This window comes from Pseudonaja textilis, chromosome 2 (assembly GCF_049901715.1).
Source record: "Pseudonaja textilis isolate UNSWEBS1 chromosome 2, rPseTex1.2, whole genome shotgun sequence".
NCBI lineage: Eukaryota > Metazoa > Chordata > Lepidosauria > Squamata > Elapidae > Pseudonaja > Pseudonaja textilis.
Window position 1 is genome coordinate 170,881,653 of NC_141991.1, and position 15,102 is coordinate 170,896,754.

Genomic DNA, 15,102 nt, shown 5'->3' on the forward strand with positions numbered 1-15,102 from the left:
TCGATGCGAAGGGAAAGAAAGTTGCAAGACCCATTTATTTCTGACCTAAAACTGGTCAGCAATTAAAAAAAAACAACCTACAGGACCAATAGTGTTTACCTAGTCATGTTTGTTAAGCCACACTAAAATTAGGGTATCTACATACTCACTACTTACATCCACTAACTTTTTGCTGATTTAAAAGGAAGAAGAATGTATGTTAATAATTCCCGAGATAAAAATCCACAAATAACATACAATTGAAACTGGACCTCCTTAAAAGCAAACATTATACATTATAAACTCAGATCGACATCCCTGTCAAGTAGATCAGAGAAGATGCCAGCTACTTTGTTGAAGTGCAAGAGGGTCTTTTTTGAGCATTTCCTTAAGCAGCACTATGCATTTTGGAGGAAGGGCAGGAGGGAGGGGGAGGATGAAGAAGAGGAGACGCGGCCAGGCAAAGAGCTCTGTTGCAGAGATGAAATATCCAGTTGATCCTCGATTCCAGAGACCAAGTTATCAGGTACAATTGTAATGAGAAGAACCCATTGGAATTGGATCTCAATGACAAGTGCAGTGCATCCAGGTGCTGACTAAGTTTATAATCAGAATTTTATCAATATGGATCAAAAATAATCTCTTAAGGAGATCATAAACATATGTTCCAAAATTGGTGTGCTTTGAACAGACTAGGATTTCTTTGAATATGTTGGAGAAGACAGCCTGAAGGTATTAAAGACAATCTTCGCACATTTAGGCAATCTTCTTCTCTTTTTCTGTTTCCAACCAGTTGCTGTAGCATATCAAAAATGTGGAATCCCTAAATATACAGTATAATGATTCTGTATACTTACATAGCTAAATTATAAAGCAAGAAGTTAAAGCGTACAGTATAGCTGTCTTTATTAAATTAAATGGTTCTATAATGAGTTGGTATTAAATTGGACGATGAAAAATATTATGTAGGCTCCTTATATTTTACAGAAGACTGGCAGAGGATCACTGGAAAAAAATAACCCAAGTAGCACTGTAAATATTCCTTTAATAAATAGTATCACCTCTTTATGAGTATGCAATTTCTTTATTAATTCTTACCAACTATCCCTCAAGAAGAATATCCCTTTTCCTTTGATCTCTCTAAAATACTGGCTTGCGATTACATTACTGAAACATCACATATATAATTTACAAGTCTGTACTTGTATTATTTAAAAGGCTTTGAAGATCTGCAGTTATAGTGAGCCCTTCAATGTTGTGTAGACAAAGAATGTAGAACAAACTAGAAGGCCTCTTGGTTGAAAAGATTTAATCTATTCAAATACAATGTTGTTAGACAGTAGAAAGAAAGATAAATGCCTTTTGAATTTGCAGGTGGAATTATGCAAAATATTTTGAAAAATCAAGCAGATCAGTATTTATACAACTACTCCTTACTTTGTATAGTAACCCTTTGGATAATTTTAGCAACAAAAACATACCATAGTATGTTATGTTTACTGATTGTTGCACTATCAACCTAGACTTTTGCCTCAACTTCTTCAACCTGTGACCTTCATCTCAGTGGCTATTTTCTGACTTTGGGATTAATAGTAAAGAAAAACTGGGCTAGCTTGTGTTATTATTTTCCTTTTGTCAGGGGAGGGAGGGAGGGAGGGAGGATGGAAGGAAGGATTGATTGATTCAGGCAGGCTTTGCCACAAAAAGTAATATGGTTGTGTGGCTGTTGTGTACAAACTGTTTACTGCCTAGATAGGAGACCACCAGGAGCTGCCAGGCTTGTAGCCTGGAGTGTTAAAAAACACCAAGAATGAAGGATGGAGTGAATCATTTCTGATTGCTGCCAAGAAAACAACATTAATATGTTCCTGAAACTACCAGAAATCAAACCTAGTTTTAATTAGGTTTTTAAACTGGGTTTGCAATAAGTGTTTATTTTTCTATTATTATTAATTATCTTAAGCAATATACTGTGGTGGAAAAAGTGGAATATAAATTCAATAGACAAATAAATGGTTTTAACCTTCTCTTTGTATCTCCTCATTTAACCTTCTGGGTAATCTTGGAATATATAGGATGTCCTTTTGACTCCCTGTATTATATTATAGGAGGAACTTCCACTCCTGACCAAGGAAATGTTAGATTCTTATTTCCTGAAAGTGCTTGATGATGAAAAGTACAAGGATTGTTCTCATTTGCTTTGTGCCTTGTTTGTACTCTCCACCTACCCACTTCATATACCTTCAACATTTTGCAGCATTGATGTAACAATGGGAGCTGATGGACAAAAGAGGGAAGTTACAGAAAAAAGACAGGGGGAAGAAGGGAGAGTGATGGGAGATCTCAAAGAAATGGAGGCCAAGGGATAACCTGCTAATATTTAAATTGAAGCGTTAGCGTGGCATCTTTATTTCTCCCCAACTATGTTCAAGGAGGTAAATTATTGTAGCTGTACATGTCCATCAGTAAACAGGTTTCTGGATATTATCCATCCTGTCCCTGAGTTAAACAGCGATAGCACTTAGACTCATATACCGCTTCATAGTGCTTTACAGCCCTCTCTAAGAGGTTTACAGAGTCAGCATATTTCCCCAAAGAATCTGGGTCCTCATTTTACCGACCTCAGAAGGATGGAAGGCTGAGACCATGTTGAGCCAGTGAGAATCGAACTGCTGAACTGCAGCAGCCAGCAGTCAGCAGAATTAGCTTGCAGTACTGGATTCTAACCACTGTGCCACCACGGCTCAAGAACTATATTGGAAGATTTCCGTGTCATCAGTTTCTATCCCTAACTCTTTTCAATCAACTTGAAGTTAACCTATAATTGTCTTCAGTTCTGTAAACTCAAAACCTTTGAGGTGGGGGGGGGCAAAACCCGAGGGAAAGCAGTAGAAAAGTTGGAGGAATAGTTCATGAGTGGGACAACAGGTCAGTTACAACCAATGTAGAGCTAAGTACTCCTAAGTGTAAAGAATAGCTTTGCTGTAATTTCAGATGCTCCATAGCTAAGCCAGTGTTAGATTGACCCATTTTCCAGACAGCTGACTTTGTGAGATCAGACAGATCCGGGCTTAGTTTGAAATAGCACCAAGATCTCGTTTGAAAATGCCCAAGAGACGTATCTTTTAAATAGAAAAGCTGGAGTCAGTGGTTCACCTGGTGGAGGAAATTCTTCTATGCTTCTGAGAATGAGGATCTATAGCGAAAGAAACGTGCGCTATCCAGTACTTGAACTAATTCCTGAATTATCACTAGGCAATCTGTTTTCCTGTTTCTTTCGTTGTTTCCTAGATAGAAAAATCTCTCCATTTCAATAACAAATGGAAACTTTCTGGAATCCAGAAGATTTATTACAATTCCCTAATAAAAATTGTGGGTGGGTTTGGTACAAATCAAGGGAAGCTGATCTGGCCAACCAGTCTGACAACAAGCCTTGAAGGCGATTTGATTGTGAAAGACAGTGGTTCTGGGTGTATCCAGATCTACAGCACTGACGGTCGTCCTAAACAACGCTTTTCATATGGATTCGAACCAGTAAAAGGGCTGGGAGATATCACCTGCATGAAAAACGGTGTGTTACTTGTGACCAGTGGGACTAAGATCATCCAGCTCTTCTCTAAGGATGGAGATCTGATCCATGAACTGAAGTCTCCCAAACTCACCTGGCCTTATTCATATGGGATAACAGTCCTGAAGTCCAATAAAATTGCAGTGTCCGACTGGACAAATGGAGGAAAAATCAACATCATTGGAGTGGATTGGAGAATGAATGCCGTCCTGAAGACACAGACAATAGAGGGATTCTACAGGCCGGTGCGTATGGCTGTCAATGAGGTATGATTGGATGACCCAAAAGGTAAAAAGTTTGCTCAACATTCATAGAGGGATTGGTAGTAGAGAAGGTATGACATCTTAGCATAAAAGTATAACGATAGCAATGTAAGTAACAGCCACAAATATTTGAAAACTCAGAAAATGAGATAGAATTTCTATCCAATATGCTTGTATACTACTGACATCCTTATTTAAATCTGTTGTGGGAGCATCCCAGCCTGGTTTGGTCCTAACTAGTACTATTTTCAATTTTTGATGTGTCACTCGACTAGATGACTGTCAGTGGATTTCAGTGGCAAAGCTACTGAAAAGAACAGTCTTACTTTCTATGGAATACTCCATATATATTGGTCATCTCCAGCCAGATACTATAGGTCAGGGGTGTCAAACTCGATTTCATTGAGGGCTGCATCAGTGTTGTATTTGACCTCGGGGGCCAGGAGGGTGCGGCAACTGTGGCCATGGCCAGCTTGACATAACTCATGTTAGGGGTGTCTGTGGTGGCCCAAGCGCTCTGCCAGTGAAAATGAGCTCCTGAGCTCTGTTTTCCCTGGCTGATGGCGGCAGGAGGCTGTCATGGCTGAAAACAGAGCTCGGGAGCCTGTTTTCGTTGGCAGAGGGCAACAGGAGGCCATCATGGCTGAAAACGGAGCCTGGGAGGGTCGCAGATGGCCCTCCTGAGCTCTGTTTTTGCTGGCAGAGGCACCATGGACCAGTCCTTTGCTGTTTCTAGGGCAGCCCCATGGACCAGATCTAAGCACCCCCCGGGCTGGATCCAGCCCCCAAGCCTTGAGTTTGACACCCCTGTTATAGGTAGTCTTTGATTACACCAGTTCATTTAGTGACCATTTGAAGTTACAACGGCACTGAAAAAAGTGACTTATGACCATTATTCACACTTAAGATGCTTGCAGCATCCCTACAATCATGCGGTTTATATTTGGGTGCTTGGCAACTGCTTCATATTTATGATGGTTTCAGTGTCCCAGAGTCAGGTAATCCCCTTTTGCATCCTTCAGAAAAGCAAAGTCAATGGGGAAGCCAGATTCACTTGACAACCATGTTACTAACCTAACAGTTGCAATAATTCACTTAACATATGAGGCAAGAAAAGTCGTAACATGAGGCAAAACTCACTTAACAAATTTCTCACTTAGCAACATAAATTTTGGGCTCAGTTGTGGCCATATGTCGTGGGCTACTTGTATAGCATCTTGTCCCTACTTGGATCAATCTCAGGAAGAAGGATATGCTTTTTTAAAGACTCATGTAAACTTACTGTAGTTAACCCACATAAGTTTTGTTTTTTTTTTCAATTTCTCATCATCTACTCAGAATGAAGACATGCTGGTTGCAGAAGGGCAACTGTTTGGAAGGTTTCAAGGCTGCTGCATCAAAATTATTGACAGGGAACGAAGCCTGAGGAAGACCATAGGTCCCCGTCATGGGAAAAAATTCAGTTTTGAAAACCCTTCTGGAGTCACCGTGGATGGTCATGGAAACTTCTTAGTTTCCGATCATGGTCAAAACTGCATCGTGATGTTTAATCCTGATTCAACCCTCTGTGATGTTGTGGTGAGTGAGGGTTTGCAAGGACCAAACGATATCACCATACTGGATCACGGGTTGATAGCTGTAGCTGACTGTTATAACCACTGCGTTAAACTCTTCAGGTACAAGTAGTGGAATAAATATAAGAAACACAGCTGAACAATGGAATAAATGTAAACCATCATAGCTAAACATACAGTGGCATATTCACATCTCTTAGAAAAATGGGGGGGGGGGGTCTAAATAACAAAAGGAGTGGCTTGTTTGACAGCTTTTCTCACCTTGCAGTCATAAAGTCCTGGGAAAACAGCACCTTTCCCAGAATGATTAAGGAACTGATCTCTAAGTTATCCTTAAATGATCTATGGACTGCAAGTAGAAAACAAAACAAAACAAAAAGTATCACAGATTTGTGAGTTTTCTTTGCAACAACTCTAAATTCACCTTCTCTTACAGCTGGAGAGATGTTATTTTCTATCTGTAGTCTATCTTTTCTGATCATTTCCTCTCCTCTATCTCCCCCCCACCCAGATCCATTAAGAATTATGGGATGGAATACTTTGATCGCAAATGTTAGATGGCCTTCATTCATTGCTCTTAGCACGGACCTTGAAATTTTTGACACGAAATATGAAAGGTTGGGAAATAAAATCCCTTAAAATCTCCAAGAGCCACTAGAGCGGCTATACAATATACATAAGTACCACAACACTATGGGATAGCGTTATGTTTCCCATGCCATTTTCTTTTGGGGAAAAAATCCTTTTCTCTTAAGTTTTGCATCCTAATAGATGAAGCTTAGGAGTAAGTTGTCACTAATAAGATGAAGAACAGTCGGGTGGAGAAAAATCAGGAAGCTGGTTGCACCTTTTCTAATTAACACAATGTAACAAAGCATGAACTCTCATAAGCTGGCATTCACTTCGTGAGATACGGAGAATAATAGACTAATATAGGATTCAAAAAGAAAATCAGGAAAAAAGAGAGAAGGTGGGGCGGTTTATGCAAATGTGCTTCTGTATGAGACAGGTTACAAGTCCCTCATCAATAAGTAATTCAGAGGTATTCAGCAGGTTCTGACCATTTCTGGAGAACCGGTAGCGGAAATGTTGAGTAGTTCAGAGAACCGGCAAATACCACCTTTAACTGGCCCCACCCCCCCCATCTATTCACTGCCTCCTGAGTCCCAGCTGATTGGCTGAGTCTTCTTTTGTTGCCCTGCACAGGAGAACGGAGCTGTAAAGCAGGTTAGTGGGGTGAGGAGGGAATGGGGTTTTGCAGTATCCTTCCCCTACCATGCCCACCAAGCCACACCATGCCCACAAGCCACGCCCACAGAACCAGTAGTAAAAAAAATTGAATCCCACCACTGAAGCAATTGTAATAGATTTGTTAAGGCCATCTAAGAAAGTGTGACACTTTTTGATATATGTGAATTTAGTCATTTCTTGCTCTACAATATTGGCATATTTGTGTTCTCCGTAAAAGTGGGGAATAGAAAGAAAGCTGAGGCAGGCCGACATATGATTTGCCCTGGCAGTAAAGTAGAACATTTTGGTCGTATTATTTCATAATGTTCTTGCTATAATTATGTTATCATTTTCAGTATGGGTTTTTTTGGTAATTTTTAGTTCCTTTATTTCTGAGGTATGGCTGTAGTGTGGCTGTATGTTAAGATACTAACTGTAGGTAATTTGAACAAAGAATAAACCTTATATAAATGGTATAATATGTCTTTCATAAGCTATATGCTACTCTATATTGTGGAAAATTACAACTTCTTATATTGTACCCAACAGTAGTACCATAGAATTTTTGTTGTATCTCATGGACTGTGTTTTGGAAAGCACCCCAAAGTTACATTCTGTCCCCATGACCTTCTTGGAACCACTGATTGGATCCTAGATTAATATCATGCTTGGAGTAGTTTAATTAAATATATAGGACCAACGTCTCCCTTATTTCAATGATAATATTCTTGAGTATGAGTAATCAGTGTTTTTCAACATGTAAACATTGTGCATTATATTTTTATGGTGGGAAGGATGTGTATTATTATGAACTGTAAGAGGAATCTAGGTATTTTAGTGCACAACCAATTAAATATGAGCCAGCAGTGTGCTGCATCTGCCAAAAAGCCAATACAGTCCTGGTTGCATCATCAGTGGGATAGAATCACAATCACGTGAAGTGTTAATACTATTTTATACTCCATTGGTAAGACACTGTGTCCAGTTTTGATCACCACGGTAAGATGTTGGAGACTAGAAAAAGTGCAAAGAGCAACAATGACAATTAGGGGAATTGGAAGCAAAAGCATACAATGAACAGTTGCAGGAACTGGGCATGTCTAATATAATAAAGAGAAGGGCTAGAGTGACATGATAGTAGTCTTCCAAATTTTGAGGGGGCTCACAGAGAAGAGGGGATTAACCTATTCTCCAAAGCAGTGGTCACCAACCGGTGGGTCGCGGCCCACTGGTGGTCTGCGAGAAAATTTTGGTGATCCACAGAGAAATGTCACCCCCAGAGCACCCCACCAAAGCAATTAATCCACGCTCTGTGGGAACAAGGCTGTGCTGTTCACATGGCCCGCGGGAACACAAGGCTTGCATCGCTTGTATTGCAAACAACACGAGGTAGTGAGGGGAGGGGGGAAAGGGCGGAGAGCGGGAACTTGCCTGGCCACTGGGCTGCTTCTTTCTGCTTCTTTCTTCTTCTGCTTTTAGTTGCACACAAGGAAAGCAGCAAAAGTCTTTCTCTCCCCCAAACAAGTCTCTCTTTGTCTCTCTCTCTCTCTCCCCCTGAAAACGGGGCTAGAAATGGTATCCTATGATCCCAAATAAAGAATGATCGATTGGTAAGAAAATGGGTTGAGTATTTTTCCTGCAGACTTTTGGGGGGATTTTCCCACAGAGACCCTGAGAAAATCCCCCCAAAAGTCTGCAGGAAAATTCCCCACCCCATTTTCCTACCAATCACAGAATACCATCTGTCTGTCTGTCTGTCTGTCTCTGTCTCTCTCTCTTTCTCCTTGAAAACTAGTGGTCCGTGGGATTTAAAAGTATGAGTTTGGTGGTCCCTGAGGTCCAAAAGGTTGGCGACCACTGCGCCAGAGCATCTGAGAGCAGGACAAGAAGTACTGGATGGAAGCTTATCAAAGAGAGATCCGATTAAGGAGAAATTTCCTGACAGTGAGAACAAGTACAGATAGTCCTTGACTTACAGCAGTTCATTTAGTGACCGCTCAAGGTTACAACAGCACTGAAAAAAAGTGATTTATGAGTGTTCTTTACATTTATGACTGTTGCAGCAACCCTATGGTCATGTGAGCAAAATTCAGACACTTGTAACTGATTCATATTTATTTATGCAGTGTCCTGGGGTCATGTGTGCATCACCTTTTGTCACCTTCTGACAAAGTCAACAGGGAAGCCAGATTCACTTAACAACCATGTTATTAATTTAATAACTGCAGTGATTCACTTAATAATTGTGGCCAGAAAGATCATAAAATGGGGCAAAACTCACTTAACAAATGTCTCACTTAGCAAAAAGAAAATTTTGGCTTAATTATGGATCTAAATCGAGGACTACCTGTAGTCAATGGAACAACTTGCTTCCAGAAGTTGCAGGTGCTCTATCACTGGAGGTTTTTGAAGAGATTGGCTAGCCATTTGCCTAGAATAGTATAGGGCCATGATGGCGAACCTATGCCACAGGTGCCACAGGTGCCACGTAGAGCTATTTGTGCCAGCACGCGAGCTGCAAGCAAACTTACCTCACTGCACATGTACATGCCTCACAGCTGATTTTCAGCCAGTTTGAGGCCTTTTTTTGGCTTCTGCAGGCTTCTGCAAGCTTTGTAGGCCAAAAACTAGCCCCATTTTGTCACTTCTGGTATTTTTGGAAAACAGGAAGTGATGAAATGGGGCTAGTTTTCAGTATAGGCCACCACTGGTGTAGGGTCTCTTGTTTAGAAGAGACTAGAATATCTGCAAGGATGCTTCCAACTCTTATTCTGTAATCTGAAGATGGAGTTTTTCTATCATGATTTCTTCATTACTTCTTCAAAAGAAGTAAACTTTAAAGGTAGCTTTTGAAATAAACCAATTTTTTCTTTTAACAAGTCAGTATTGGATTTATGTTGTAAATCAACATCTTTTTCTGTGTTGACTCCACACTCATAAGTAACTCAGTTCAAGACTGATGCCAATTTGGGAGAAACGCTTCACTCCAATAGGGCTTATTCTTGAGGAGGTGTGGGTATGGACGTAACTGGGCTATAGATCTACAAACTAACTGCACACACATAGAATGAGTTGTGTTAAATATCATAGAATTGGTTTCTGAATAAACATGCTAAGGGTCACTCTGATGTCCATCCCAGATCATTTTAAGTTACTAAACTGCTTCTCAATGAGAGTGATAATTCTCCAAATACAGGTTTGTGCCAATGTCAGATTGTTAGAACTTCAGCCAGCTGTCTGTAGTAAATCTGCTCCTAGGTTATTATTTTGAGTTACATTCACAAGGTTCTCCCATGGTGTATCACTTTTCTTTTCTTGCCAGGAACATCAGATGGGGCTGCTTTTCAGAATACCACTATAGCTAACAAGTTGCAATGAAAGATGACTTGGAATGAAGTACTCAGGGAAACCACTTTTGTCATTTCTGCAGAAAAGGCACAGCTCACATTCATTCTGGTACAAAACGGGGTTAATTCTTAAATCCATCCCTAAAGGACTATGGAGATTCTCAGTCATCCAGGTCATGGTTGTCCCAAAAGGGGCTTTTTCAACTGGGCTTTCTGGTTTTTCTTTGAAGACATTTTACTTTTCATCTGAGGAGCTTCTTCAGTTCTTCAGCTCTGAGCTGAAGAAGCTTCTTGGATGAGAAGTGTAACATCTTCAAAGAAAAACCAGAAAGTTCAACTGCCTCTTGAAAAAGCATATTTGGGGCATCCCTAAAGGGCTAGCTTTTTTGTGATCAGCCCAGTTATGCTGAGGACTCCTATCTCTGACTTCTCAGAATACTTTTAAAATACTTCCTAGTGTAAAAGCACTGCCTAAAATTTAGAAAATCAGCCTAAAACAAATCAAAACTGATATCATTCTAACAACGTTTAGCTTTTAGCAAGTTACTTTTTAAAACAATTTAAAACTTATGCATGATATCCTTCTTTCCCTCAACTCAAGGTACAGATTATTTGTTTACTTATAAAATGAGTATGTCATCAAACCTCCAAGGATTCTGGCAGTATTTTAAATGCAACATACACCCCATTAACAAAGGAAGTGGTGTGTGTGTGTGTGTGTGTGTGTGTATATGTATGTATATGTATGTATATATATAATCAGTGTGTTCAGAGGCAGCTAAAAATAGCTAAGCTGCCAGATCTAAATCAGCATTTTAATAATTTCCAGGGCTCTAGAGCATTTGTGCATTAGGTAAATTGTATAAAAAGCCCATGATGTCTAGCTCCAACTGCTCTGAATGCCAGGCCAGTATTTTTTTTAAGGACAGCATTTATAAATGGTGTCATCTGCGTTATCATAGGAAGTTTAAAGCAAGCTCTCTTATTACTGTACAAGGGAACAACAGCGGTATGATTTTTTTACAGCTCCCTCCCTGTGCTAGACTGTGGATGCAAAACTCTTTTTAACTCCTGGCAGTATTGTCACATTAAAAATAGCAAAACCTTTTAAGCACATGACCCAGGGAAGATATGGCAGAAACAATAGCTACCAGTACTCTATGAAACACACCAACCTCCCCCTGCCCAGTACCAGCAGCTTCAAAAGAAATAATAGTTTATTGTTTATAGTCACCTATTCAATTTTTCATGTATATTTGACATGCAGTTCTCAAGTTTTTTAGCACATTGTTTGATAGAATTCAAATTGATACACTAAGCCCCATGACATTCCAATATGCTTGAAACTTCCATTTTAAACAATTTAAGAGTTTCTTTCTGCTAGATTAGAGCAAGCCAAAGACTTAGTCTAAGACCCTGTTCTTCAGAAATGTCAATCAGATATTCTGGTGAGTGTACAAGCAAGATGTTATGTCCTGAGAACTCTAGGAGTTCTCACTCAGGTCCACTCACTTTGCGTGGGCGTTCTTCCCTTCACCCATTGGTTGGTTCTCCCCAGCAGCCAGCTATAAAAGCAGGCTGCGGGGTCCCACCAGTTGCTGATTGCTGCGAGCCAGTTCCAGGCGTGGCAAGCATGGTCATCCCTTTATTGTTTCAATAAAGTATTCGTTGCATTCATGCTCTGGTTCAGCCTCTCTTTTCCCAAACTTAACACTGGCGACGAAGGTGGGATGGCTACCAGAAGCACCATGCAACCGCTGAGTCACTAGCCGCCGATCCGCAACCAGAGAGAGCGATCGGCCGGCGATAGAGCAACACTGATCCGCAGCCAGAGAGAGCGGTCAGTAAACAAAAAGAGCAAACAAAAAGAGCAAACGCTGATCCGCTGACAGAGAAAGCGGCCAGCAAGCGATAAGAAGCGAACGCTGATCCGCAGCCAGAGAGAGCGGTCAGAATCGAAAGTTAGAAGCGTCTGTAGCCGCTTGTTAGCCCAGCTACAGGGAAAGTGAAGCGCTGCGAGCCTCAGCCGCTCAGTATTAGGCGCGAAATTCAAACGGCTGTCATTTGAATTTCAAACCTAGAAGGCACAGCACAGCGCTGTAGTCCAGTCACTGACGCCCACACAGGCGCGAATCTAGACGCCGCCAACGGCTAACAGCCAAACGTGGTTAACCCAGAGAGAAAGAGAGAGATTGCGAAAAGCCTCTCCTGAGCTGAAATCACTCGCCTACCACAGGCACTAAAACATTGTCTGCTGCCCCAGAGAGATTTTTTCCACAGGTAGTTCAACCGGCCCCAGCACCATGAGTTCCAACCCAGTCTTCCCAGCGTTCAAACCAGACGAGGAGAAGTGGGAATCGTATAAGAACCGCTTTAATCATTATATCGATGCAGTCAGCCTGGCGGATGCGGGAGAGCATCGAAAAAAATCCTATTTCCTAATCTACTGTGGAGCCACCGTCTACGATACTGCCACGGCACTCGTGGCTCCTCGTGAGCTGAAAAACGTTCCGTGGTCTGAGTTACTTGAAATCCTCACTAACCACTATTCTCCCAGGCCCTCACAGATTGCCAGGAGATTCACCTTCCGTATGAGGAAGCAATCGAGCAAGGAGACCATCAATCAATATATGGCCGCTCTCAGAACAGCAGCATTGCATTGTGGGTTTGGAACCTACCTGGAGGACATGCTCCTCGATCAACTAGTCTGCGGGGTCAAGGACCTCCACCTGCAAAGGCGCCTTCTCGCAAAAAAAAAGACCTCAACCTCGCACAAGCAGTCGAGGAGGCCTTGGCAGCTGAGTTGGCAACGAACTCAGCCACCGAAATCCAGGGCCCAAGTGCCAAGCTGACATCACTTCCAGTCCACTCCGAGGAGGTGGTAGCAGAGGAAGCCATCAGCGATGAAAACGACGTCCACCGCCTCTCCAACGACAGACGGCCGCAGGTAGGAGCCAAACAAGAAAACATCGGTCCACCCAAGCACATCACCCTGTGCCTAGCCTGTGGGGGATCTCATCAGAGGGCCGCCTGCAAGTTTAAGGGAGCCACCTGCAATAACTGCCATAAAAGGGGACACATCGCGAGAGTCTGCCAAGCCCCTCAAAGCGCAGCACAAAGACACCCCCCCTCGCACTCGGGACCACAGAGGCAAGTATTGAACTGTCGCACGCACCACCTTGCCAAGCACACTTGCCACACTGTTAGTAAAATTTCTCTCTCCGTTTCCCTAGAAGGTAAACCGTGCCGCATGGAGGTTGACACAGGGTCAGCGCTCTCAATTATCTCGTGGAACACCCTCAAGAGGCTCCAACCCAGCCTATCCACTAGCCGGCTCCAGAGATGCCAGTTTAGCCTGAAGGACTACCAGGGGAAGACCATTCCTGTAATCGGCAGAGGCAAGTTCCTTGTCAGTTTTAAAGCTTTTAAAGGTCACCTACCTCTAGTGGTAGTTAACGGCAATCTACCCACCTTATTGGGGCTCGATTGGTTTCCCCATCTCGGCCTAGGGCTAACAGGAGTCCATGCTGTCTCAACCTCAGACACTGACTCCTTATTCGCTGATTACTCAGATGTGTTCAGCGAAGAGCTGGGGTGTTATAATGGTACCCCCATCTCATTCTCAGTTGACCCCCAGGCAGTCCCAATCAGGCTAAAACCGCGTAGGGTTCCATTTGCTATTCGGCCAAAACTAGATGCAGAATTGGATAAACTGTTAAAACAAGGGGTCATTGAGCCAACAGATTTCGCCAAATGGGAGACGCCCATTGTCACACCCCTCAAAAAGACGGTAGCCTGAGAATTTGCTCGGACTACAAGGCGACAATCAATAAATTTTTGCAAGTTAGCGCTTATCCTGTGCCCGTCATTCAGCATTTATTACACACATTCGAACCAGGCACCATTTTTGCTAAATTGGACATGTCTCATCAGCATTGATAACCAAACAGCGGAACTCCAGACCATTGTCACGCACAGGGGTGCTTTCTGATGCAAGCATCTCCAATTTGGCGTAAGTGTTGCCCCAGGTATTTTTCAATCCCTCATGGAGCGGATTTTGCAGGGCCTCCCTGGTGTAGTACCCTACTTCGACGACATCTTAGTCTCGGCCAGGGACAGACCCCAACTCTTCCAGAGAGTTCGAGCAGTGTTAGAGAGGTTCAGACAGCATGGCCTCAGGTTGAAAAAAGAAAAATGTGCCATTGCCACTAGACAGGTGGACTTTCTGGGTTATAAAATTGACGCCTCTGGCATCCACCCCCTGGAGTCCAAGGTTTAGGCAATCCACGAGGCACCCACTCCAACCTCCAAAACTGAACTGCAGGCTTTCTTGGGGCTATTGAACTTTTATGCATCCTTCTTGCCCCATAAAGCATCAGTAGCCGAACCCCTACACAGATTACTGGATAAAAAGTCACCGTGGCACTGGGGGCACAAAGAAGATCAGGCTTTCCACGCCGTCAAATCACTACTCACGTCAGAGGCGGTACTTATTCAATTCGACCCTAACCTTCCTTTAGTGCTGGCAGCAGACGCATCCCCTTTTGGAATTGGGGCGGTACTAAGTCACAGGCTCCCCAATGGCGCCGAAGCTCCCATCGCCTTTTTCTCAAGGACGCTCTCTGCAACGGAGCGCAATTACAGCCAGATCGATAAGGAAGCCCTAGCAGCTGTTGCAGCCGTGAAAAAATTTCACGAATTTCTTTTTGGCCATTTTTTCGAGCTGGTCACGGACCACAAGCCCCTCCTGGGCCTACTAGCCGGGGACAAACAGACCCCTCAAGTCCTTTCCCCTAGGATGACAAGGTGGACCCTCTTCCTAGCAGCCTACTCCTACAGACTTATACACCGCCCGGGTAAAACACTGTCCCACGCTGATGCTCTCAGTCGCTGCCCCTTGCCGGCTCCGGCTGAAGACCCTGCTCCTGTCCACGCGATTTTCGAGATCACCCAGTTGGACCTACCCATCACTGCCCTTGATATTGCGGCTAAAACCAAGGCAGATCAAACGCTCGCCCAGGTGCTCGACTGGGTGAGGAGGGGGTGGCCAGGGGGCAATGTTGAAAACAAATTCACACCCTTCAAAACTCGCATGCAGGAGTTGTCCAGTTTGCAGGGCTGTCTACTATGGGGCACTCGAG

The 15,102-nt window shown here is 42.9% G+C and overlaps 1 protein-coding gene across 1 annotated transcript; it reads left to right on the top strand.

The window, feature by feature from the left end:
- Nucleotides 1–415: 415 nt before the first annotated feature.
- Nucleotides 416–5,496, top strand: LOC113448032 (E3 ubiquitin-protein ligase TRIM32-like). The gene is made up of 4 exons (XM_026718570.2): nucleotides 416–505; nucleotides 2,088–2,243; nucleotides 3,271–3,813; nucleotides 5,149–5,496. Exons 1-4 carry the CDS (start codon nucleotides 416–418, stop codon nucleotides 5,494–5,496), a joined length of 1,137 nt encoding a protein of 378 aa, XP_026574355.1.
- Nucleotides 5,497–15,102: the final 9,606 nt, after the last annotated feature.

What these genes read in the sequence shown, in the direction of transcription:
- LOC113448032 (XM_026718570.2), top strand. Translation starts at nt 416, where the DNA reads ATGAAGAAGAGGAGACGCGGCCAGGCAAAGAGCTCTGTTGCAGAGATG. An exon ending in TCCAGAGACCAAGTTATCAG is followed by an intron (nt 506 to 2,087) that starts GTACAATTGTAA and finishes ATTATATTATAG; the next exon opens with GAGGAACTTCCACTCCTGAC. An exon ending in TGCGTATGGCTGTCAATGAG is followed by an intron (nt 3,814 to 5,148) that starts GTATGATTGGAT and finishes TCATCTACTCAG; the next exon opens with AATGAAGACATGCTGGTTGC.